At 39.3% G+C, this 23,280-nt stretch overlaps 3 protein-coding genes across 7 annotated transcripts in view; 2 read left to right on the plus strand and 1 right to left on the minus strand.

Annotated features, from left to right (window-relative positions):
* On the plus strand, nt 1–6,791 carry LOC128625472 (coiled-coil domain-containing protein 158-like). Of its 3 annotated transcripts, XM_053653795.1 has the most exons (11): nt 1–449; nt 653–707; nt 2,385–2,518; nt 2,610–2,794; nt 2,986–3,095; nt 3,188–3,518; nt 5,254–5,330; nt 5,559–5,669; nt 5,904–6,018; nt 6,211–6,330; nt 6,780–6,791. In XM_053653795.1, the coding sequence occupies exons 1-10, from the start codon at nt 323–325 to the stop codon at nt 6,313–6,315; spliced, it is 1,350 nt and encodes a 449-aa protein (XP_053509770.1). In that variant the 5' UTR covers nt 1–322; the 3' UTR covers nt 6,316–6,330; nt 6,780–6,791. The 3 variants fall into 3 exon arrangements, with proteins under 3 accessions (XP_053509770.1, XP_053509769.1, XP_053509767.1); XM_053653794.1 differs by lacking the exon at nt 6,780–6,791 and having other exon boundaries at nt 6,211–6,335; XM_053653792.1 differs by lacking the exon at nt 6,780–6,791 and having other exon boundaries at nt 5,904–6,342.
* Nucleotides 6,629–22,823, plus strand: LOC128625470 (coiled-coil domain-containing protein 158-like). Of its 3 annotated transcripts, XM_053653787.1 has the most exons (14): nt 6,629–6,908; nt 7,719–8,003; nt 10,751–10,919; nt 13,279–13,431; nt 17,432–17,544; nt 18,044–18,202; nt 18,723–18,815; nt 18,920–19,063; nt 19,162–19,307; nt 20,212–20,307; nt 20,570–20,637; nt 20,820–20,978; nt 22,382–22,486; nt 22,592–22,823. In XM_053653787.1, exons 1-14 carry the CDS (start codon nt 6,714–6,716, stop codon nt 22,714–22,716), a joined length of 2,010 nt encoding a protein of 669 aa, XP_053509762.1. In that variant the 5' UTR covers nt 6,629–6,713; the 3' UTR covers nt 22,717–22,823. The 3 variants fall into 3 exon arrangements, with proteins under 3 accessions (XP_053509762.1, XP_053509763.1, XP_053509764.1); XM_053653788.1 differs by lacking the exon at nt 18,920–19,063 and having other exon boundaries at nt 6,714–6,908; XM_053653789.1 differs by lacking the exons at nt 20,570–20,637; nt 22,382–22,486; nt 22,592–22,823 and having other exon boundaries at nt 6,714–6,908; nt 20,820–20,902.
* zgc:158260 (uncharacterized protein LOC571389 homolog) overlaps nt 22,725–23,280 on the minus strand; it is a 7,590-nt gene continuing 7,034 nt past the window's right edge. Inside the window, exons 7-8 of the mRNA XM_053653797.1 lie at nt 23,150–23,227; nt 22,725–23,049 (exon numbers count right to left, since the gene is read on the minus strand). Of these exons, the coding sequence (XP_053509772.1) occupies nt 22,948–23,049; nt 23,150–23,227 (180 nt within the window). The 3' untranslated portion in view covers nt 22,725–22,947. The remainder of the gene's footprint in view (nt 23,050–23,149; nt 23,228–23,280) is intronic.

A 23,280-nucleotide genomic window follows, 5' to 3' on the forward strand; every position in this document is an offset into this window, starting at 1 on the left:
AGTTACCGTCGCGCGGGATTCCACATGGCTCCCTACTACCTAGACATGTGCACTACATAGGGTACAATATAATGGCTTCTGAACCCTATATAGTGCACTACTTTGCTGCTTGTGCGCCATTTTGCATTCAGATACTTTTTTATTCGCCGTTGCCATGGTGATGACGATGGCTTCGTTAGTCAAGTTGGAGAAGCGTGTGCTAGCTACATTAGCTACGTTAGGTGCTTAGTAGGCAGGCTGTCTAGCACCAAACAAACCGAGGACCTAGCTAATGTTTCAATATCGTTTTCAGTTTATGGGATATTTAGTTTAGCAAAATTAAATGAAGGATAAGTGCAGAATGTCATACGCCGGTAGCAAGTATGAGAAGGGAAACTGCACACCGGAAGTGTCGCGCAGCGGATCAGGATGTTTGAATGGAGAAAACGCTCGCGCTGCTACTCATTCAAGTAAGCTGGAATATAATCGCATAATGGAGAAACTTTTCATGGAAAGCCTGAATTGCTTATGGAGTAAATTTGCCTTGGTTATTTATTTAAAGCTTTGCCATGAAGCCAAATCCAAATAATATTCGATTATAATGATAACTAGGTAAATGTCTAACTGTAAAGCAGTTACAATTAGACTTGACTAACCTGAGTCTTCATTTTAGGTTATTGTGAAGAGAGAATGCAAGTGAAGTACAGCAGCAATCTGGCAATGTTAAGGTATTAAATACTGTTAATAATAGTGAGGAGCAATGTGCAGTTCAGGTCAGAAGTTTACATACACCTTAACCACGTACATGTAAACTCAGTTTTTCCACAATTCCTGACATTTAATTGTAGAAAACATCCCCAGTCTTATGTCAGTTAGGATCACTACTTTATTTTAAGAATGTGAATTGTCAGAATAATCGTAGAGAGAATTATTTATTTCAGCTTTTATTTCTTTCATCACTTTCCCAGTGGGTCAGAAGTTTACATACTTTGTTAGTATTTCATAGCTTCTCACAATTACAGAATTTGCTGTAATGTTGGCCCATTCCTCCATATAGAACTGGTGTAACTGAGTCAGGTTTATAGCCACCTTGCTCGCACATGCTTTTTCAGTTCTGCCCACAAATTTTCTGTCAAACTGTGGTCAGGGCTTTGTGATAGCCACTCCAATACCTTGACTTTGTTGTCCTTGAGCCATTTTGCCACAACTTTGGAATTATGCTTGGGGTCATTGTCCATTTGGAAGACCCATTTATGACCAAGATTTAACTTCCTGGCTGATGTCTTGAGATGTTGCTTCAATATATCCATATAATTTTCCTTCCTCATGATGCCATCTATTTTGTAATGTGCACTGGTCCCTCCTGCAGCAAAGCACCCCCACGCTTCATGTTTAGGATCGTGATCTTCAGCTTGCAAGCCTCACCTTTTTTCCTCCAAACATAATGATGGTCATTGTGGCCATACAGTTCAGTATTTGTTGCATCATACCAGAGGACATTTCTCCAAAAAGTAAGCTCTTTGTCCCCATGTGCAAACTGTAGTCTGGCGTTTCTAGCCTTTCAGGTTATGTCGATACAGGACTCATTAACTGTGGATATAGAGACTTTAGCTGTTTCTTCCAGCATCTTCACAAGGTCCTTTGCTGTTGTTCTGTGATTGATTTGCACTTTTCGCATCAAACTGTGTTCATCTCTCGTCTCCTTCCTGAGCTATATGATTGCTGCATGGTCCAATGGTGCTTATACTTGTGTACTATTGTTTGTACAGATAAACATGGTACCCTCAGGCATTTGGAAATTGCTCCCAAGGATAAACCAGAATTGTGGAGGTCCACAATTTTTTTTCCCTGAGGTCTTGGCTGATTTCTTTTGATTTTCCCATTAAAATACATCCAAGGGGAAGAAATTGACTCAAATTAGCCAATTAGCCTAGCAGAATCTAATTAGCGAATTGCCTAAAGTCTAGAAATTAATTTCCTGGAATTATCCAAGCTGTTTAAAGGCACAGTTAACTTAGTGCAAGTAAACTTCTGACCCACTGGAGTTATAGTCATTTAAAACTGAAACAATCTGTCTGTAAACAACTGTTGGAAAAATTATTTGTCACGCACAAAGTAGATGTAATAAATGACTTGCCATAACTATAGTTTGCTAATATGAAATCTGTGGAGTGGTTAAAAAATGAGTTTTAATGACTTCAACCTAGTAAGCGTATGGATGCTTCAGACTTCAACTGTAATTGTAAGCTATTTCACCCTTACAGAACCATTATGCAAATATTATCACATTATGTAACAGACTATATAGTCACCCTTGGTAGTTGTAATGAAGCTCTTTGAGCTGTTTTGTTTTAACATCCTAAACAAAGTCAACAAGAGCATGATCAACATCCTGCACGTTACAGTGACGAGCTGGAGAGAAGAACCAAAGAGACCCAGAAGCTTCAGGAAGAAGTTGAACAAGCTACAAGGCTCACTATGGAAAGAATGAGTCGGGCATTTAGCAGCACAGAAATGTCTGGAAGTCATATTTCTACAAGTGAGAATATTACGACAACTAGCATGTCACAGTCTTTAAATTTGTGTTACCTAGCCTTACGCTTGCAGTAATGCATGTGAACTCCTTGTAGATCATGAATCAGAGGGATCTCCAGAATCTGCAGTTCATGACCAACATTCTTACATCCAGTCCATAAACTATGATGTAGATGTGAACGGAGCAAGTTGTCTGAATTTCCAAGGCAGAGATGTTCTTGTGCACGTGCTAGAGGACTATTCACAACAAGTCTCAGACCTCCAAAAGCGGCTGAGAGAGGTCAGTAGCCAGAGTGTTTAGCCAGTCTCCTTCATGTGCAGAAAAAAGAGCCCCCCCCCCCCCCCCCCCCGTATGAACAGTCTGTGGCAAATTGGTGGTGTGAAAAGATGCTGAAAGCAGACCATGGCTCTTTTCATATTATTTACGACATGCATACGTATATATGCCATCCATTGGTGATACCTTTTCAGACGTATGAGCTGCATGAACTGCAGAAGTTTCATTTCCATCAGTCCATCATCAAATTAGAGAACAAACTGCAAGAAAGCCAAACTGAGAAAGACACCTTGGCAAACTTAAGGTAAGAGATCGAAGACTAAAATGTATCATTTAAAATGTCCAAAAATATAACACTTTCCTATGTTATATACTGTGTGTCATATCTTTTCACAGACTAAAGGAATCTCAGGAACATGCCAAGCTAATGGAGCGGCTACAGGCAGCTCAGCTAGAGCTGCACTTGATTAAACAGACCGAAGGCCACAAACTGATTGAAGCTGAGGACAAAGTGAAGACTTTAAGCAGGAAAGCAGAGATGATGGTGCAAATGCTGCAGGACATCTTCACCAGGCTTTCAGATTATGAGAAGCGCAGTGGAAAAAGCAGCTGTTTTTGCTATGACACAGCCTTCAGCCCTAGCCAGCTTCCTCTAGGACCTGCAGTGGAGAAAGCCCTACGAGACCTGGAGAATGACAAACATGGCCTCCAGGAGAAACTGCAAATGGTATGTCACTTGGTTGTAGGTACTTTTTTTTTATTCACTGGGTTTTTTTCTGGGTTCTGACACCTTCTCAAACATGCTTGTAGGTGAATTCATTACTCAAAATGGTCCCTAGATGTACGCGAGAGTGTTCCCGATTCACTCCAGATTCACCATGACCCAGACCATGTTAAAGTGCTTCCTGAAAATCAGTGATAAAGAAACAGTCAGTGATTTTTTCAGTGATCTGAAGCTAGCTGGTCTGAATCTAAAAATTTAAAGGAGGATCCTCTTTGCAGTGTTGCCTTCAAATCCAGGCCACCAAAACATGCTGCTTTGGCTAGGATGCATGAATGCTAGGACAAAAGAGGGAGCTTTCTAAATTGACAAGGAACATGGCTGGCAAGGAGGTAGACATGTCTCCTTGTCCTGATTACTTTATTGTTATTGATCCACATGATTAGGTTTGATCTCATACACTGTTCAGCCATAACAGTAAAACCACTCACAGGTGAAGTGAATAACATTGATTATCTCGTTACAGTGGCACCTGTCAAGGGGTGGGATATATTAGGCAGCAGGTGAACAGTCAGTTCTCGAAGTTGATGTGTTGGAAGCAAGAAAAATGGGCAAGCGTTAGGATCTGAGTGACTTTGACAAGGGCCAACTTGTGATGGCTAGACGACTGAGTCAGAACATCTCCAAAACAGCAGGTCTTGTGGGGTGTTCCTGGTATGCAATGGTTAGTACCTACCAAAAATGGCTCAAGGTAGGACAACTGGTGAATTGGCTACTGTAGAACAAATTGCTGAAAATGTTAACGCTGTCTATGATAGAAAGATGCCAGAACACACAGTGCATTACAGCTTGCTGCTTATTGGTCTGTGTAGCTGCAGACCGTTCAGTGTGCTCGTGCTGACCCCTGTCCACTACTGAAAGCACCTACAATGGGCATGTGAGTATCAGAACTGGACCATGGAGCAGTGGAAAAGGTGGCCTGGTCTGATGAATCACATTTTTGTTTACATCATGTGGACATCCAGGTATGTGTGCGTCGCATACCTAGGGAGGAGATGGCACCAGGATGCACTATGGGAAGAAGGCAAGCCGGTGGAGGCAGTGTGATTTTCTGGGCAATGTTCTGCTGGGAAACCTTGGGTCCTGGCATTCATGTGGATGTTAATTTGACACGTACTACCTACCTAAACTGCTGCAGACCAAGTTCACCCCTTCATGTCAATGGTATTTCCTAATCGCAGTGGCCTCTTTCAGCAGGATAATGTGTCCTGCCACACTGCACAAATTGTTCAGGAATGGTTTGAGAAACATGACAAAGAGTTCAAGGTGTTGACTTGGCCTCCAAATTCCCCAGATCTCAATTCAATTGAACATCTGTGGGATGTGCTGGACAAACAAGTCTGATCCATGGAGGCTCTACCTCGCAACTTACAGGACTTAAAGCTAATGTCTTGGTGGCCTTCAGAGATCTTGTGGAATCCATGCTTCAACGGGTCAGAGCTGATTGGTGGCACAAGAAGGACCTAAACACTATTAAACAGCTTGTTTTAATGTTCTGTGTATTTTACTGAAAACCGCTGGAATGTGAGTAGATAAAATGCAAAACGTGCACAACCTTTAATTAATCTTTAACCGACTTAATTGATGTGAATGTAAACAGGTGAACCCCTTAGCCAAGTGATTGTTAATAACTTATTACAGTTATTTGTTTTTTTTTTCCTCTCTTTTTTTTTTTTAACAGGTGGAGAGACGACTGAAAGACTTGAAGGAACAGGGTCAAGGAAAAACAGAGTCTCTTCTACAGGAGCATAAGGAAAGGTATGTTCATTTTGCCTCCATGTGATTTAAGGTTTAAATGAACCTCTTAATTTTTTATTAGTTAACCATTAAGACAGTGACACATTATGTTTTGAGATAATAATTTTTATCTGTACTTTTGTGGAAGATTGTCAGCATAATCACCATATGCTGATTTGAAGTCAAAATTATTTTGTTTTATATGTTATTTATTGCCATTACTTTTTTTTTTTTTTTTTTTTATAAAAGAATGGAGCAGATCATGACTAGTCATGAGCAGAAGGTGGCAATGTTGACTGAGAAACTGAATAGCTCTCAGACTAACGCAGATGGCCTGCAACACCAGTTGGATGTATTACAGTAAGAATCATGCTAATATGCCACTCTTTACTGGGCCTAAAGCTTTAAGAATTTAGCTGTGACTAAAATGGTTAAATCAAAAAAGCAGGAATGGCTCTTTATTTATTCCAGAGGAATCTGGTCAAAACAACCAGAATAACTTTTAAACACAATGCAGAACATCATTACCCAGACTCTTTCTATCAATAATTAGTTTGTGTTTTCAACTGATCTCTGACTTTGTGTTCATACAAGGCAACAGCTCCAAAGCCAAACCTTGCTGCACCAATCAGAGATGAGTGATATGGAGTCTGCTATCTCCATTCTGCGCTCAGACCAGCTAGAGAAGCAGAAAAGCTACACGGCTAAGGTAATGGGAAAAAAAATAAAAAATCACTCCTCAACAAAATTTCAGAAGCTGGATGTGTTTTCATTTGTAGCGAAATATATGATACACATGCTGTTTTTCTCAACATCCTCCATACACTCTGTAAAACAAAGGAGAGGCTATAAAGTGTGCTGGTTTCTTGGAAAGGGAGTGAACTGTTGGCTCCTCGATTAGGTCAGTGTTCTGGAGGAGGCCCTTGCACAAGCAAAATCCCAGGCAGAGCAGGTCCTGAGGGAGAGAGACCTCTCGCTCCAGCAAGTTGAGGAACAGGACACCTAGTTGTGCTGGCTTACAGTAATACATGTTTAACCCTAATGCACATTTTACTTCAGAAGAGAAGACGTACATTTTATGGAAACCCAAGCTTTCTCAGAAACACATTTTACATTGCAAATTTTTGATTAAACATGACCATCATTATAGACATCCTAATAGACAAAGGACAAGTTGTGTAAGACCCCCAAACAGAGATTTTTATAAGCACAGATAAACGACAGATGATCTGTCCTTGATCCCAGGATTTTGGGGAAATTATTTCTATTTCTGAGTACCCTCTGCTCTTCACTTAATCTGCTTGCAGCTACTGATAAAGGAGTTTCTAAATATATTATAAGATTTCAGTCACAGCACAGTGCAGGACACTGTAGTGAAATTCAGAGTGAAATATAGAAAGTGGTATGGCGTGGTACGATTGTTTGCATGACAACAATTGTACCACGCCATCTCAGGCCGAGCTCTGTCAGACTGCAGAGGAGCTGTGCCTTGAGCGGCAGCAGAGGCACGAGCTGGATCGGCGCAGCCATGGAGTCCAGCAGCTTGAGAATCTCATCCAGTGTCTTAGAGAGCAGTGTCAGAGACATCTGGACATGCAGGTCAGTAGGAGAAATAGCTGTGTATGTACATTACCTTAGTCTGAATATCTGAAGACTTGTCGCCTGATTTAGGATGATGCAAAACATATTCATTTCATTCATTAGAAAACTAACATTTTATTTACAAAAATATGACTCGGCACGAAATATTCTGAAAAGCAGCCGATAAGTGTCCAGCGTAGGTGGGAACTCCTTTAATACTGTTTAAGAAGCATCTCGGGGGGATTCCTCAAGAAATCGGTTGAGAAAATGCCAGGAATACATTTCTGGAAATTCTAGGCAAAAAGGGTGTCTATTTGAAAATGATAAAATATTAAAATATTTTGATTTATTGTGGAATTTTTTTTATCACAACACAATTCCCATATTTCCATTTGTGTTATTCCAGATTTTTGATGACTTTATTATTCTAAAATGTACAGATACAGATGTAATTGTACAGATGTAATACAGATACAGAGCAGCTTCGTGGTGAGATGCAGCAGCTCGAACAGGCCAACAAAATCACCATGTGTTTGCATGTGAGAAAACGGGCAACAGCTTTCCTAGTATTTTTCCTAATCTTATTTGATCTAAATCTAATTTTCAGCCATTGTTTTTAGCATTCTTTTCTGTTGGTATTCCAAAACTTGTAAAGTACAAATGATCATAATCGCATTAAGAGCTTAACACCTGGAATCACTAAAGTCAGAACTGAATTAGGAATCACACTAGCACAATGAGGCATGTAGCTAAATAACATGCTCTTTCACACACAGTGTCGAATGATTTATATGAAATGACATGTGAATCCACATGTATGCAATGCAGGAGCAGAGCAGCGGGGAGGCCAGGAGGCTACAGTCTCTGCTGGACAAACGGGATGCAGAGCTGCCACTGAAGCAGCAAGAAGTGCAACGGGGCCGAGCTCAGCTGGAGGAGGCGCACACACAGGTGATGGCATTACAGACCGAGGTGGAGCTGCTGAGGCTCAGGCTGGAAGAAGGAAAAAAGAGTGGCGAGTTGCTCATGAAGCCTCTGGTGGCCCTGCAGAAGGAGAGGAAGAGCCTGAACAAGCAGCTCGAGCAGCTCCGGCTGGACAACCAGCAGCTGAGGGTAAACATTTACATGATGTTAAAGTTAAAATTATTATTAAAATTATTTTTTTAAATTAGATTTTTGAATTACATTAAATATATTGATTATTTAAGACTGGTGCTGGTTGATATGGCAGAACTATACAGTACCTTAATATTCATGTGTAGGGTAAACACACACCATTTTTCAACTTTTGAACAAAATTGTCATATGAAATAGACTTTTCTCAATTTTGAAAAAAAAAATAGTAACTCACATTTTTAGTTTTTCGTTCGTTCACTTATTGTTAATATTCATTCATCTTCAGTAAGCACCTTATCCTGGTCTGGATCACGTTCCCCTTGTCTGCCCATGCTGGAACACTGGGTGCGAAGTCCATCAGCGGGCATCATGTGCACACGTGTTCACACCTAGAGGCAATTTAGAGTAGTAGAGTAGAGTAATTCGCCCACCAGCATGTTTTATAAGGTCGGAGGAATCCAAAGAACCTGGAGGAGACCCTTGCGGACATGGGGAGAACATGACAAACAATGCAGTAACCAAATCCCAGGATCAGACATTAAACCTCAACCATACAGGATCACATCAACTAGCCCCACTTACTTCTCTGTTAATAGTAGCTGCGGCCCTGTGTCCGTTAATCGCAATCTCACTGACTTGTGTCCATTGGGTCATATTTAGAGTTGAGTTATGAGCGTGTAGTGAGAAGTTGGTACCATAATTGACTATAATTATATGAGACAATAAGTACACCCCATGGAAATTGTTGGTTTTTTTGACATATTTGGACAAGCAAACATTTGATCCTCTTTGAAACAGTGCCTATTAATAAATGTGATACACTCTATCAAATGACACATAAAATTGACAATTTGTAGTAATTTTCACAAAAAAACAGCTCAGTCACATGGTACACACGTAAGTACACACCTACATTTATCACACCTTCAGATCCATAAAATTAAAATCACCTGGTTCAATATTGGGTGCCAGTGATTAGAACCTGCTTAGGGAGTGCAGGTGGAACCTGTTTTATTTATACCCCTCTCATATCTAGTGTCTGGCGTTTCCTTTGCTACTGAGGTGTGTGGTGTCATCATGTCAAGATCTGAAGAGTTCTGTAATGCCTTCAGGAAAAAAAGGCTGTAGATGCCTATGAGTCTGGCAAAGGATTTAAAAAGATCTCCAAATGATTTGAAATACATCATCCCACTGTAAGGAGAATAATCTAGAAATGGTCCAATTTGTCCAGGACTGGTTGTCCCAGCAAATTCAGCCCAAGCGCAGACCGTCTGATGCAAAAAGAAGTCTCCAAGCACCCCAAAATTTAATCACAGGATCTGCTAGTAAGTCTTGCAGCTGTTGTTGTCAAAGTGCATGCTTCTACAATCAGAAAGAGATTTGGAAAAGAAGGAGAGTGATATACTTTGCTTTTTGCAAAGCTTAATGAACAATGGGAGAGCATTTTCTACTATTAAAGTTTACCTGAGAGACATTCTCAGCCTAATGATTGGGATTGCTTTGCTGTCTCATGGACTGGACATTCATTGATTAAACTATGAATTCTGCATCATATCAAAGAGTGCTTGAAGATTAATGTGAGGCCATCTGAAACTGAAAGTGAACTTTCAACAGCATAATGATCATAAGCACACTAGTAAATCCACCAAAGAATGGCTCAAAAAGAAGAAATGGAGGGTTAAGGAATGACTTAGTCAAAGCCTGGATTTGTCTCCCATTTAAATGTTGTGGGGGGGATTTGAAACAGGCGGTACATGCAAGAAAACCCTCAAACATCTTGCAACTGAAAGAATATCGCATGGAAGCGTGTTAAAAAAAATTCCAAGCCCGGTGGACAATTATACAAAACGCCTACAAGAATTTATTTCTGCTAAAGGGGGTAATACTAGCTTCTGAGGCCACGGGTGTACTTACTTTTTCCGCAGACATTTTCTGCAGCATTTCTGTTGAATAAATGATTGAAAAAGTTAATTTTCCTTGTGGTTTTTCATTAATGGGCACTGTTTCAAAGATGATAAAATGTTTGCTTATCCACATATTTCAAAAAAGCCAATAATTTCCATGTGGTGTACTTATTTTTTCACATGACCAAATATTCAGAGTTCAAAAAACTACTTATGCACTATTTGGACAGTTGCACAAGAATTGCACGAACCTGCTGTTTGTTATTACGAGACAGTCTGTGTATTGTAAAGTAATGAACCATGATATTCATATTATTTTGTCATATAATCCAGATATAATTAAGTTCTTACATTCAAAACTGATTATTGTTTTATGTTTTTAAAACAACTGTAATTTACTGTGAGATGTGGTTTTTGTGATCATCGTTCGCATTGAGATATTTAGTGCTTCTACACCTATAATAATTATAATTTCAACCGTACCTTCCAATAACGATAGGATTGCAATATTGCCATGCATTGGATAATCATTTCAGGCTTTTCAGAGCCATAAGGTTAAGCTCATAGGCAGCAGGAGGCTCTAAAAAAAAAACAACCTTTGTTTGGTATTCCACTGTTCTTATGGTAGACTTTGGTTGTCATCTCTGTTTTAATTTTGTTAACTTTATGTTGGCCCAAGATATAAGGTGTTTTGGAAGGAAGTGGGCAGTCATTTCTAGGATTTGAACACAAAGCATTTGCACTTTTTGGTCGCTAACCCAGAATTGTAACTGCTGAGAGGTAGCATGCAAACCTCTGGTCTCTTCATATGTGATAACCCGTACTTGTCTGTGTGAGCAGTCTGCCCTGCTGGAGGCAGAACTAAGGCTGAGTACTGTGGAACAGGAAAAAAGACAGCAACGGGCAGCCCTGTCAGAAAGAACGAGCAATCTCCACCAGCTAACTCTGGAGAAACAGCAGGTGACTACTGAGCTGGAGAGCCAGCGCAAGAAGCTAGATCAACTCAAAGGTAAAGAGACATACTCGTCTGAGCGTGCCAGGTGTAGTCCTTAGAAACAGACAGTACATTTACAGATCCATCCATCCATCTTCTATACCGCTTATCCTTCCTTCATGGTCACGGGGAAACCTGGAGCCTATCCCAGGAAGCATGGGCACAAGGCAGGGTACACCCTGGACAGGGTGCCATCACAGGGCACAATCACATACACATTCACACTCCCATTCATACACTAAGGGCACTTTGGACATGCTAATCATCCTACCATGCATGTCTTTGGACTGGGGCAGGAAACCAGAGTACCCGGAAGAAACCCCCGCAGCACGGGGAGAACATGCAAACTCCGCACACACAGGGCCCCGGTGGGAATCGAACCCCCGACCCTGGAGGTGTGAGGCGTACATGCTAACCACTTTTTAACCACCAAATTGCTGATCAAAAGGTGTTGTGTTCAATATGTGTTGTGGAACCTAGTCATGTATGAACCTAGATTGTTCTGACTTATCAATTTCGAATGCTATTTCTATTTCACTTCTCCATCACCAAGGGTAGTGTGCAACATCTGGATACCCCCTGTGCACATGTGAATGCATGCTGAGACCATGTAATGGAGTCACATACTGTAGTAGCATATGGCACAGTAATTTCAGTAAATACGCTCACACAGACATCTTTTCCCTTTTTCTTTGTGCCTGTGTGCATGTCTAATTACAGGTACACTTTATGGACGTATTTATTATCAGCTTGCGACCATGACTGGTGCTACAGGTGACCTTTCCTCCAAAGCAGGGGATAGCCTCTCTTATCTCTTCCCTGCTGGGTTGGTTTCAACCAACCGGCAGACCTATTGGTGAACTACTAGTGGTTTTCGAGTGGTTTTCTCTTGACGTACCATGCGGTGTTTAATGTTAAGCCTACTAAATTAGCTGGATTTTCGATAATCCACATCTCTGAGATGAGAGTTTTTCCTTCACAACCTACCCCTTTTTTCTTGTCAGTTCCTATTGGCCCCCCAAAGAATCAGGCCATACATGACCCATTCACTCTCGTCAGCCACATTACAGTGCTCGCAGTGAGTCTTGCAGTGAGCTCAAAAATTTGCTCAGTAACACTGTGTACAGCAGGCTACACAGTTAATTGGCATAAAGCTAGATTCACTAAGAATGCTAGTCAAATCATCACCCTAATTTGTTGTGGATTTTGCTATGCTTGCAAGTCAGATTCAGGAAGGTTACCATGTGTGCTACCGGTGTCTTTGGAGGGTGCTAGGACTAATGATGGCAATAGTGAGTACCCTAGGCTCATTGTCTGTGTGCGTTTCAGAAGTGGGTTATCTGCCTATGGCTGGACCTCTCACTGACAGAAATGTGTCCCTGTCTCAGCTAAACACTGAGTAGCTGGACATGCAGGGCATTCCTAACAGCAGCAATCTCTTCTTGCACAGAATGTTCTTAGTTGGGACCATTCACTGCTGGCATCAACTCCTCTACAAGGGTGTGACGGACACATTTTTTGAGATGATGCCTAATGCCAGAAAAGTGGTATCTGCAGCCAGAAGTGGTAGCCCAGATCTAGGATAGGCTTGGTGTAGCACACTTCTTTGTCAGTGCCAAAGCATCTAGGCCACAGAGTCTTGTTTGTAGCCCTGTGATGTTAGCATGACCTTGGTTCACCCTACTGTGTTCACTAATCATCAGTAGTTACATTTGTAACCATGGTTCTCCAAACCCAGAATAACCACCAGAGTTCCTTGTCATTCAGGAACCAGCTACAGCTGGCGAGAAGGTTCCGGGTAAAGATGGCTGTATGCAGGGCCATCGTTAGGAATTTTGGGCCCCCTGAAAGGATAGTGGTGTAGGCCCCTCCACTCATAAGCCATTTTTGGAGGGGGTTATTGGTTCGGAAATTGAAACTTATTTCATCAATATTGTATGATTTTGTAGTTTTACTTAAATTCTGTTTCAGTTAATATGATTACGTTTATTATGCATACAGCAGTTTGATCATAGCAAAGGACTTATGGACTACTGGAATTTTGTGGGCCCCCCACAAAACCACCATGCACCCCATTATTGATGACCCTGGATGTATGGCAATGGTATCTATGGCAAATACTGCATTATATGTGGCATTTTTTGAAAGCTCTTGACGTGCATCAACACTTTATTAGGAACACTATACTAATACTAAGTAGGGCCTCCCTTTGCCCTCAAAACAGCCACAATTCTTCATGCCATGGATTCCACAAGAAGTTGGAAACATTCTGGTCTATGTTGACATGATTGCATTATTCATTATACCGGTGTGTATTCGATGAGTGTATGTAACTAGCAGTTTGTGCACTAATGCCTGGCATTCTCTCTATTAGAAGAGCAGGAGGCTTTAAGAGAAGAACACAGCAGGAAAACCGAGGAGCTGCAATGGCAGAACAGCAAGCTAAAAGCCCAGCGTAAAAACATCCGAAACAACTTGGAGCAGGCCAAGCGCACCCTCAAAACACTGGAGGGTGCTGATGAACATGGTACACACACACCAAATACTGTATATAAGGTATCCCATATATAAGGTGACATTACAGCAACGGTTAAAAAGTTAAGCAGAAATTCTCTTTTGCGCTCCAATAGGGGGCTGCAGTAGATTTTTAAACCTGTCCAGACCATATCAATAAATTGAGCAGTGCCAAAGTATTATTCCAATTTTGAAGTTCCAATAGTCTTTACAGCAATTATGTCCTCTCACTTTATCTAATTTAAAAAATGGTATGCAGCATTCTCCTGTAGAGCTTATTCAGTAGACTTAAGTGTACAACCCATGGAATCACTACACTTGGAGGATGTTCACCTGGCTTTTAATTTTGTAGCAAATAAACAAATCGCAGATATGACACAAAACAACTTTGTTTAATAGCTGAACATTCTGCCTTCGTGAAACATACTTCAAACAAGTTAAATGAAATTGTAATTAATGGCATATTTCTTTTTCCAGATCAAGTAGAAGAAAAAATATGGAATCGCCTTGTAATTTTCATTTCTAAAACAAATACTAGCACAAGTCTGAAAAAATGCTAATTAGGTTTGCAGTTAAGAGAGTGCTTACAGACCTTAAACTTGGACTTTTTGAAAGGAAACATGGCCCCAACAAGAGAGTTGTCAATTGAAACATTGGAAAGGATTATAACACTCCTTCAAGAAGGAAGTACGATACAGAGTGTGGCAAAAGATGTCTGTTGTTCCCAGTCAGCTGTGTCTAAAATTTGGTGCAAATATAAACAAAATGGGAAGGTTATAAAAGGAAAATATACGGGTTGACTAAGGAAGACGTCAAAGCGTCAGAATAGAAAACTCAAAGCAGTATGCCTTGAAAATAGAAAATGCAGAACATAGCACATGAAAAACAAATGGGTGGAAACAGGAGTCAACGATGGTGACAGAACTGTAAAAAATCAGCTGAATGAAATGGGATTTACATATAGAAAAGCCATGCGAAAACCAGCAGTAACACCTAAACAGAAGAAAATAAGGTCACAGTGGACTAAAGAGAAGCAATCATGGAGTGTGGATGATTGGATAAAAGTAATATTCAGTGATGAATCGGCATTGGCCGAGGAGATGATGCTGGAACTTTGTCTGGTGCCGTTCTAATGAAACATATAAATATGACTGCACAGGTGCATATTGAAATTTTGGACACTTTTCTTATTCAATCAGTAGAAAATAGGTTTGGTGATGAAGTCATTTTTCAGGAAGATAATGCATCTTGCCACAGAGCAAAGAGTGTTAAAGCTTCTCTTCAGGAAAGGCAGAGCAGCTCAATGACACGGCCAGCAAACAGTCTGGATCTGAATGGGATTAAAAATTTATGGTGGAAATTTAAAACATTGGTCCATGACAAGGCTCCATCTGGCAAAGCTGATCTGTCAACTGCTATTCGAGAAAGTTTCAACCAGCTTGATGAAGAATATTGTTTTTCATTAGTGAAGTCCATGCCTCAAAGATTTCAGGCCATCATAAAAGCTTGAGGAGGATCAACAAAGTACTAATTATGATTTCTTTTTGTTGTTGTTGTTGATGATTCCATCATATTTTCCACAACATGAGTGATTCCATATTTGTTTGAGGTATGTTTCATGAAGCCCTCCCTTAACTGCAAACCATTTTTTTATTTTATTTTATTTTTTTTTAAACTTGTGCTGGTATTTGTTTTAGAAATGCAAATTACCAGGCAATTCCATATTTTTTTTTCCTCTACTTGATCTGAAAAAAAAAAGGCATTAATTAAAATAATTTCATTTAACTTGTGTGAAGTACGTTTCACGAAGCCAGAATGTTCAGCTATTAAACAAAATTGTTTTGCCATATGTGATTTGTTTATTAGCTACAAAGTAAAAAACCGAGTGTGCATCCTCCAAGTGTGGTGATTCCATAATTTTTTGCCATGGGTTGTAAGTGAGTTAACTGTATCTAAATGTAACTAAATTCCGCCACTGTCTGCACTCCTATTATAAAAAGGAAATCGTGGAGCCAAGTTAGCACTTGCTGACCCCATAGAATCACTTTCTAATTGTAAAGCTATCAAAGCCCTGGGAAAAGAATGTATAGGAAGTGTTAATGTATACATGTGCAAATATAGATCCCCATCTCCAGTGAGAGTAGCCTATGCTTGAAGGAAGAGGATGTTTTTATAATCAGCTGTCTTTTCTTTTTTGTGAGAAGGTAATTCACAATGTTCATTCAGTGAAGTGAGATCTGGTCCAGGTTAAAATAATAGGTGGAAGACTCTTTCCCTGTGGTTTCATTCAGCTTCTTTAATCAGTTTGTTCTTGTGTGTAGCCTTCCCTTCATTATCCCTCAGTTCTGGAGAATAACAGGAAGGCTACATACTGGGATGCTAGTTTTGGAGCATCTTTGTGCACTAGCTTCCTCCTATTATTCTTCCATGTGTTTTTCCATCATGTGACTATGTAATCCGACTCTTCTGTTCAGCCATTTGTTCGTTTGCTCTACGTCATCATGGTACGATTGTTACAGCGAGAAATTGTGTAGTGTTAAATGCTTTGGAAAGCATTGTGTTTGTGTTGGCTAGGTCCTGACCACTGGAGTCTAGTTTCTATAAAACTATTTGTTATATTGCTTTTGTGTTATTGCATGGTACATAGATGCTTGTGAAGAGAATGGGAACAATGTGGTCCCATATGACGCAAGTTTCAGTCTTTTGAGAAGCTAGACAAAGCATTCTTTGAATCGGTGGCAGGAATCTAACAGTGTAGCTGCTAACTCACTTTCTTCAGGTCATGTGAAGCAGCTATTCTGAATGTTAATTCCAGTTTAAATTTTGGTCACAGTTTTTCATGGTGTATTTGGACAATACACCAAAATTAACAGAATAATACATATCTCAGTATCTTCACTGACGGGCATAATGCCTTATGTAACTCCCTGATAATGCTTCTAAGCTGATATAAGTTTAGAAGCATTATTAGGTATTTACACAATCCCTTCTATAACTGTTGTAACTATTGGAACGGCAAGGCCAATCCGTTGGTTTGTAGTATACACAAAAGACATTTGAGTTTGAGATCAAAAGATGGATAAATTCCAGTCTCTGCTGCTACCATCATTAGTTACATCATCAATAATGATTAGTGAGCCTGTTCCAGAAGCAGCCATGCAAACCCAATGACACTACCTCCACCATGTTTCACAGATGAGCTTGTATATTTTAGATCATGAGCAGATCTCATGGCCTTTCCATCACATTGATAGAGGTTAATCTTGGTTCAGAACTTTTGTGGCTCATGGCTGTATTTCTCTGTGAATCTGGCTTTCTGATTATTACTGCAGATGAGTGGTATGTATCTTGTGATATGGCCTCGATATTTCTGCTCTCAAAGTGTTCTTCGAATGGTGAATTGTGAATGGTGATGTCACTGACTGTTGTTTTTGGGGGTTTTTTTCACAGCTCTCAGAATGTTTGTCATCAGCTGTTGTTTTCCTTGGCCAACCCATTTGGTGTCTGTTACTCTGTACATCAGTGGTTTCTTTTTTTTTTCTTCTCCAGGACATTCCAAATGGTTGTATTGGCTATGCCCAATGTTTGTGCAATGCCTCTGATTGATTTTTCCCTCTTTTCTCAGCTTCAAAATGGCCTGCATTTCTCCCATAGACAGCTCTCTGATCTTCATGTTGGCTTACCCTTTTTTTAACAGCAAATGCAGTCTGCATGGGTGAAACTGAAGACTAAAACAAGGAGTAGCTGTGCAGAGCTATTTATTGTTTAAACATTCAATCAAACAGGACACCCCTGGGTAACTGATACCAAATGTGCTATGTTCTGTCGTTGAACACATCTACACATTAAATCTGAAATTCTAAACTCTCTTCTCATAGCCCTCTTTTGATCTCAAACCCAAATGTCTTTTCAGTCCACAGCAAAAGCAATTGAATTGGCCTTGCCGTTCCAATAGTTTCAGAGGGGACTGTATTTTTGATTATAAGTGATTGCTACTATATGTGGTCTTTTAGGTCTAAAGGTTGCCTTGGGCATACAGAAGCAGATCACTGCCAAGCGAGAACAGGTTGACTTACTCCAGAGCCATGTACAGATGCTGGAGGAGACCACAGAAAAACTCACTCAGGTACATCTCTTTACCAGTAGCTCCAATGACAAACTCTGTCACCTTGGGTGTTTTCCTACTGCACAGTCAGAAATAAGAATTGTCTCAAACAGGAGTTAGTTAATTTGTATAGTGTAACATGAAAGAAATGTTTGGATTAACATTGTCCCATTCTCTGCACAGCCCTTTGGTTAAGCATCTTATATTAGCTGCAACAAAATTACTGGCAAAAAGGCCAATTGTTGAATGGATAAATAGTGCAGTTTACTTTTTAATGGCATAAACATCAGTCTATTCTGCTCTTTTTTTCATGTTCAATTCTGTGTGGCTGGCAGTGGGATAAAAACACTTGGTTCCTTAATTTTTTTCTTTTCCTAGAAAAGTGAGTGTGATCTTTGAAGCGAGTGTGATCTTTGTAGTGTGCTTGCCATGTTTGGATTAATCAATATCATGCTTGAATATAATGTTTTTAATAAGTGAGATTAACCCAGATGCTGTGGGTGGGTTCTTGGACTCTCAGGAGAAGAACTATCAGGTGATGAAGAGCAAACGTCAAGCACAGGAGCTGCTTTTTGAGAGGGAAAGAAGAAAGAGGCTTGAAACTGAGTTGGAGGCTTACCATACTAAGGAGAATCTGCTGAAGAGCGAAATTGAGCGGCTCGACACAGCTTTGCACAAGGTTTTCTTAAATCTCACAGAGTGCTTTAAATCACAAGAATCACATAATACATGTAAAGCATGGAAGATGAAAAGCAGACACAGTAATACATTCATCATGAATGTTAATGTTTTGTATCTATTTCTCATTAATTTACCCACATCGATGATATCTAGTTGAATTTCATATTAAAAATCCACAGTCTTCGACTCATCTTCTCAGTGCCACTATATAGTGTACTTTATACCATAATAGAACTATGTAAGATTTAGCATGTTTACACATTTTAGGATGCATTCTGTAATTAATTAGAAGATTGATACATGGTGAAAATGATATGTGAAAAAGTATACTACATATATGACACATTTTCGTATATGAAGCAGATGATTTGGCAAAAAAAAATAAAAATTAGGACACACCTCTTTTTTTGGAAATTTTGCCTTCGAATACATGACATGAAAATTCATTCTGACAGCCCTACTGAAAGCCGCACTATAGGGTTTATATCCCATGGCTGTTTATGCTTCATGTCTTCCAGATGTCTGACAGTTTTGCCGAGTGCCAAGACTACATTCAGAACCAGCAACAGGAGATCATGAGGTTGAAACTCCAGCACACTCTAGAGCTGAAGGTATGCTTTGTACTGAGAATTCCATTCAGCTGTGCTAACAATGATTACTATCATTATTATCACAGAGATCAGCAGTACAATACTGCTTTGTATATCATGTCTAGGAGGGCCAGAACTTACGATCCACAAATGCTAGAACTTTTGAGCAAGGACAAGACTTACAAGTTACAAACAACATTCACAGATCGCCAATCACCAGCACTACACCTCCAGCACAAGTGCCCTTTCAAGCTCATGCTGCCAGCCAGGTGAAGACAAAAACCCTTACAATTGCACATATTAAAATAAACAACCATTAGTATATTTTGAAGTGTATTTTCTCTTTTCGGTCTCTTTCTGTGTCCAGTTAAGCATTAGTAGCCAGAAGTGTAGCCCCGTTCTGGAGCTGCGGAGCCTGGTTAAAGAGCTACGCAGTGTGATCGATATGGAGCGGAGCCCTGATACCAGCTACACCAGTTCCAGGAGCTTTGCAGAAACACACAGCAGCAGGAAGTAAGAGTCCTATCTCAGATTAGTCATTGTGGAACTTTTCTAAAGAGCAACCATTATAAGGGAAGCCAGGAGAGAGACATCTATTACCACAAAGAAGGGGTGCATGTGTCTTAATAAATAACCTGTGCATCAAAATATATAAAAGGAATATGCCACATCATCTGTAGTGTAGGAATAATTCCATATACTGAGAATGATTCTACATAATGAGAAAATCATGGGAAAATTATTTACTTTAAAACTCACTTATAAATCCAAGGGCTTTTGCTGAAGTCTGTCAACAAACTAATGAGAAGAAAATGCACTACTTAAGAAAACTCTATGAAAAATATTGTGTTAAAATAAAACAGTACAGCATCTCCATATTCCATATCACTTATTGCATGCTGATGTATATATATATTTTATATACTGTTTTTTGCTTATTTTTATGAAAGGTGCCATTAATAATGGATTTGAATGCAACCACAAATTCTTCCCTCTAAAAAGTAGTCCCATCTCTGAAAGCATGAATTTGCTCATTTGCAACAAATTCATAGAGAGAAATTATACAAAAATACGTGTTTTGAATATACCGTTAAATTCAGTTTAGTTATGTAGTGCTTTTAACAATGGACCTTTTCAGTATATAGGATAGAGATTTAGATCCCTAATGACTTCCTTAATAACTGCCCTTGGGTTTTGATTTCTCAGTACAGGGAAATGAGTCAGTTCTTGTCTGTGGTAATGACCCAAATGTAATGATTAAGTTGAAAAACCCTGGAGTATTCCTTTAAAGTAAAACAATATTTTGTGCATTTCAATATTAAATAATTTCCTTAATTGAACTGGACTGTTACATCGACAAAGCTACTTTATAATGTATGTGATTAAAAAGCACATGCTATTGCAATATCTTCATCAGATCAGCTGCGACTGAAATGCAGTATTTATGCAGAGATGAAGTGACTGAGAACGCCGAAGGTGAAAGCAGGAAGACGAGGCCAAGTACCAATTACAAGTGAGAGGATCTCAAACCTATGATTGTGTATATTTGTCATCATTGCTCTTTCCCCATGCATGAACATGTGTTTCTTGAGTCGTTGCCTGGACCTTGCTTGTGTGACACTCGTATTTCAATCTCTTTCCTGTAACACAATTGTATGGCAATACTTTCTGACTGTGGGTTGAACTCCTCTGTTTCTTCATTCTATGTTGCTCTATTAATGCACACTGCCATTAATGCATGTTTGGCCTGCCCTACATGTGGTGCCATAATGCAGTGAGCAAGATCCTGGCCGAGGCCCTAACTTCATTAAACAGGACGTGAACGATGCTTTTTCAGCTAACAGTGAGTGTACCGCTGTAATGATAAATGTAATTAATAAACGGACACTTCTATTTAGAATAACAAATGCCCCAACTCTTTACTTTTACTCATGACCTTTGTGCAGGGACATATAGCGAACAGTAATTTTAGATATTATAAAATGCACATTTACTTTTTGCTGGTGATTATTTCTGTTTTCATAGATGAAGCTGGACTGAGAGCAGGTCGGTCTTGCTACACTTCATTTTGTGTAGCAGCACTGGGGCGGAGGTCTCCGGTACACTCCCTCCTGACCTCTGACCTTCGTACCGATATCCATAGCAGCCTCAAAACACAAAGCCCTGTCCTTACTCTGCAAACATGTAAGTCTTTACTTTGTACCAAGCCAAATTTCTACTCTTTTAGAGACATAACTGCTAACACAAGCCTGGATGTAACTGATTTGCATCATTGTTTGTGTGACTAACGCTTTATTTATATTTTAGTATTAAAAGACACTGTATTTGAACATTTAAGATGCAATGTTCTACTTTTAGTCTCCTTACATACATTCCCATCTGAAAATATTGGAACGGCAAGGCCAATTCTTTCTTTTATGCTATATATCAAAGGCATTTGAGTATGAGGTGAGAGTTTAGGATTTCAGCTTTTATTTCCTGGTATTTAACATGGAAACATGGAACCTTTTGTATCAGACCACACAATGTTTAGGTGAACAAAGGTTTATGAACAGATAGGAACAGAATTCTTGAAGTAAAGGAATTAAATAACACTTAATATTTGGTTGCATATCCCTTAATTGCAATAACTGCATCAAGCCTGTGACTCATTGACATGACCAAATTGTTGGTTTCTTTTTTGTGAGGCTTTTCCAGGCTTTTACCGGCATCAGCTGTTGTTTTCCTTGGCTGACCCATTCAGTGTCTGTTGCTCAGTACACCAGTGGTTTCTTTCTTTTTCAGGACATTCCAAATTGTTGTATTGGCTCTGATTGATTTTCCCTCTTTTCTCAGCTTCAAAATGGCTTGCTTTTCTCCCATAGACAGCTCTCTGATATTCATGTTGGCTTATCCTTTTTTTTTTTTTAACACAACAATACAGTCTTCACAGGTGTAACTGAAGGCTAAAACCAAGAGTAGATGTTCAGAGCTGTTTAGACATTCAATCTAACAGGCACACCTGAGCAGCAAGAAACACCTGTCAGTCATATGTTCCAGTATTTTTGCTCGCCTACAAATTGGGCGGTCTGATACAGTCGTTTAACACATCTACATATAAATACCAGGAAATAAAAGCTGAACTTTCTTCATAGTCATCTTTTGATCTCAAATCCAAATGTCTTTAGCCATAGCAAAAGCAAATAAATTGGCCTTGCCGGTCCAATAGTGTCTGAATCTGGAATGAGAGGCTGACAAAGCACATATGGGTGTGAATCTTTTAGGCCATATAGTATAAAATGCTCCTTCCTAAACTTGGCCAAATTAATTGTCACTTGATACTGGAAAAAGGGGTCTGAATAAATGCATTTTATTTATTTGTTTGTTTATGTTTAATCTTTTAATTCTGTAATTATGCATCAGCAATGTGCATAATATAAAAAAACACAGTATATCTTGTACATTTAATATTAAATGTAAGTAATTTATGATCTCCAGCAGGCACTTATTACTTTTTTTGCAATTAAAAAAAATGCTAATTTGACAGCTTGCTTATATATCGAATTTATATAAGGATTAAAGATATGCTTATATATTTATTGGAATAGCTGCCTTTAAGCAAGCTGAAATACCACGGCAGACATGCAAGAAACAGCAGAGCACATTAGAGTGTCTTCAGAACAAAGCAGAGGATCATCAGATAAAGAATCAAGGTAGGAGTATTGCTGAGATTACAAAGAGTTTTGGTGATTTTTTGGTGTTTTTCTTCTATCATGGAAAGCTTATATTCTCATTGTTTATGTCTGACACTTTTGCAGAAATGTCCTCGATGATAAAAAGCCAGGAAAGGATGAGGAGGAGGATCAAAGAGAGAAAAACACTCAACAAAGATAAGCTTCTAGACCAGACAGGAGACCAAAGAATTAATATCCAAAGCAAATAAATGTTTTGTTTTTTTTTAACATATAAAAATAGAATATGAACCTGAAAAATGACTACATTGTATCTGACAAAATGGCATTTAGACTCATAATTTAAATAAAGGATATTTCCAACATTTTTACAGTTAAAAATAGTAATGAGTGTTTGTTCAAAATGTAACTGTTATCCTTTATTAAGGTTTCAGGTTAGAGTACTGCTCAGCTGCACCTCATGAATGATAGTTGAGGTGTATTTAAAGCATGGCAGTTCCCGAGCGTGTCGGTGCTGAAACTGTTGCATCTGTCTCTCTGGTCCCATTCTCCTGATCTTCCTCCGGAAAAACGGAACTGAGAAACTGCAGAGTAATATAAATAAATCTCAGATGTGTTCAACTATGGCATGTAATAACAGTAATTTTCAGGTTTCATGAGTCAGTACAGGATTCTTTTCTTTACCCTGGGAACTCTTAATCCTTTATTGATGATGAACTGCTTGAAGGCCTGAGCTCCATAAATCTGCTTCAGTTCTTCATCCTGTTCAGTAAAGAATAATGAACAGACCTCACATGACTGGAGGATGGATTGGC

The sequence above is a fragment of the Ictalurus furcatus genome, chromosome 22, assembly GCF_023375685.1.
Source record: "Ictalurus furcatus strain D&B chromosome 22, Billie_1.0, whole genome shotgun sequence".
Lineage (NCBI taxonomy): Eukaryota > Metazoa > Chordata > Actinopteri > Siluriformes > Ictaluridae > Ictalurus > Ictalurus furcatus.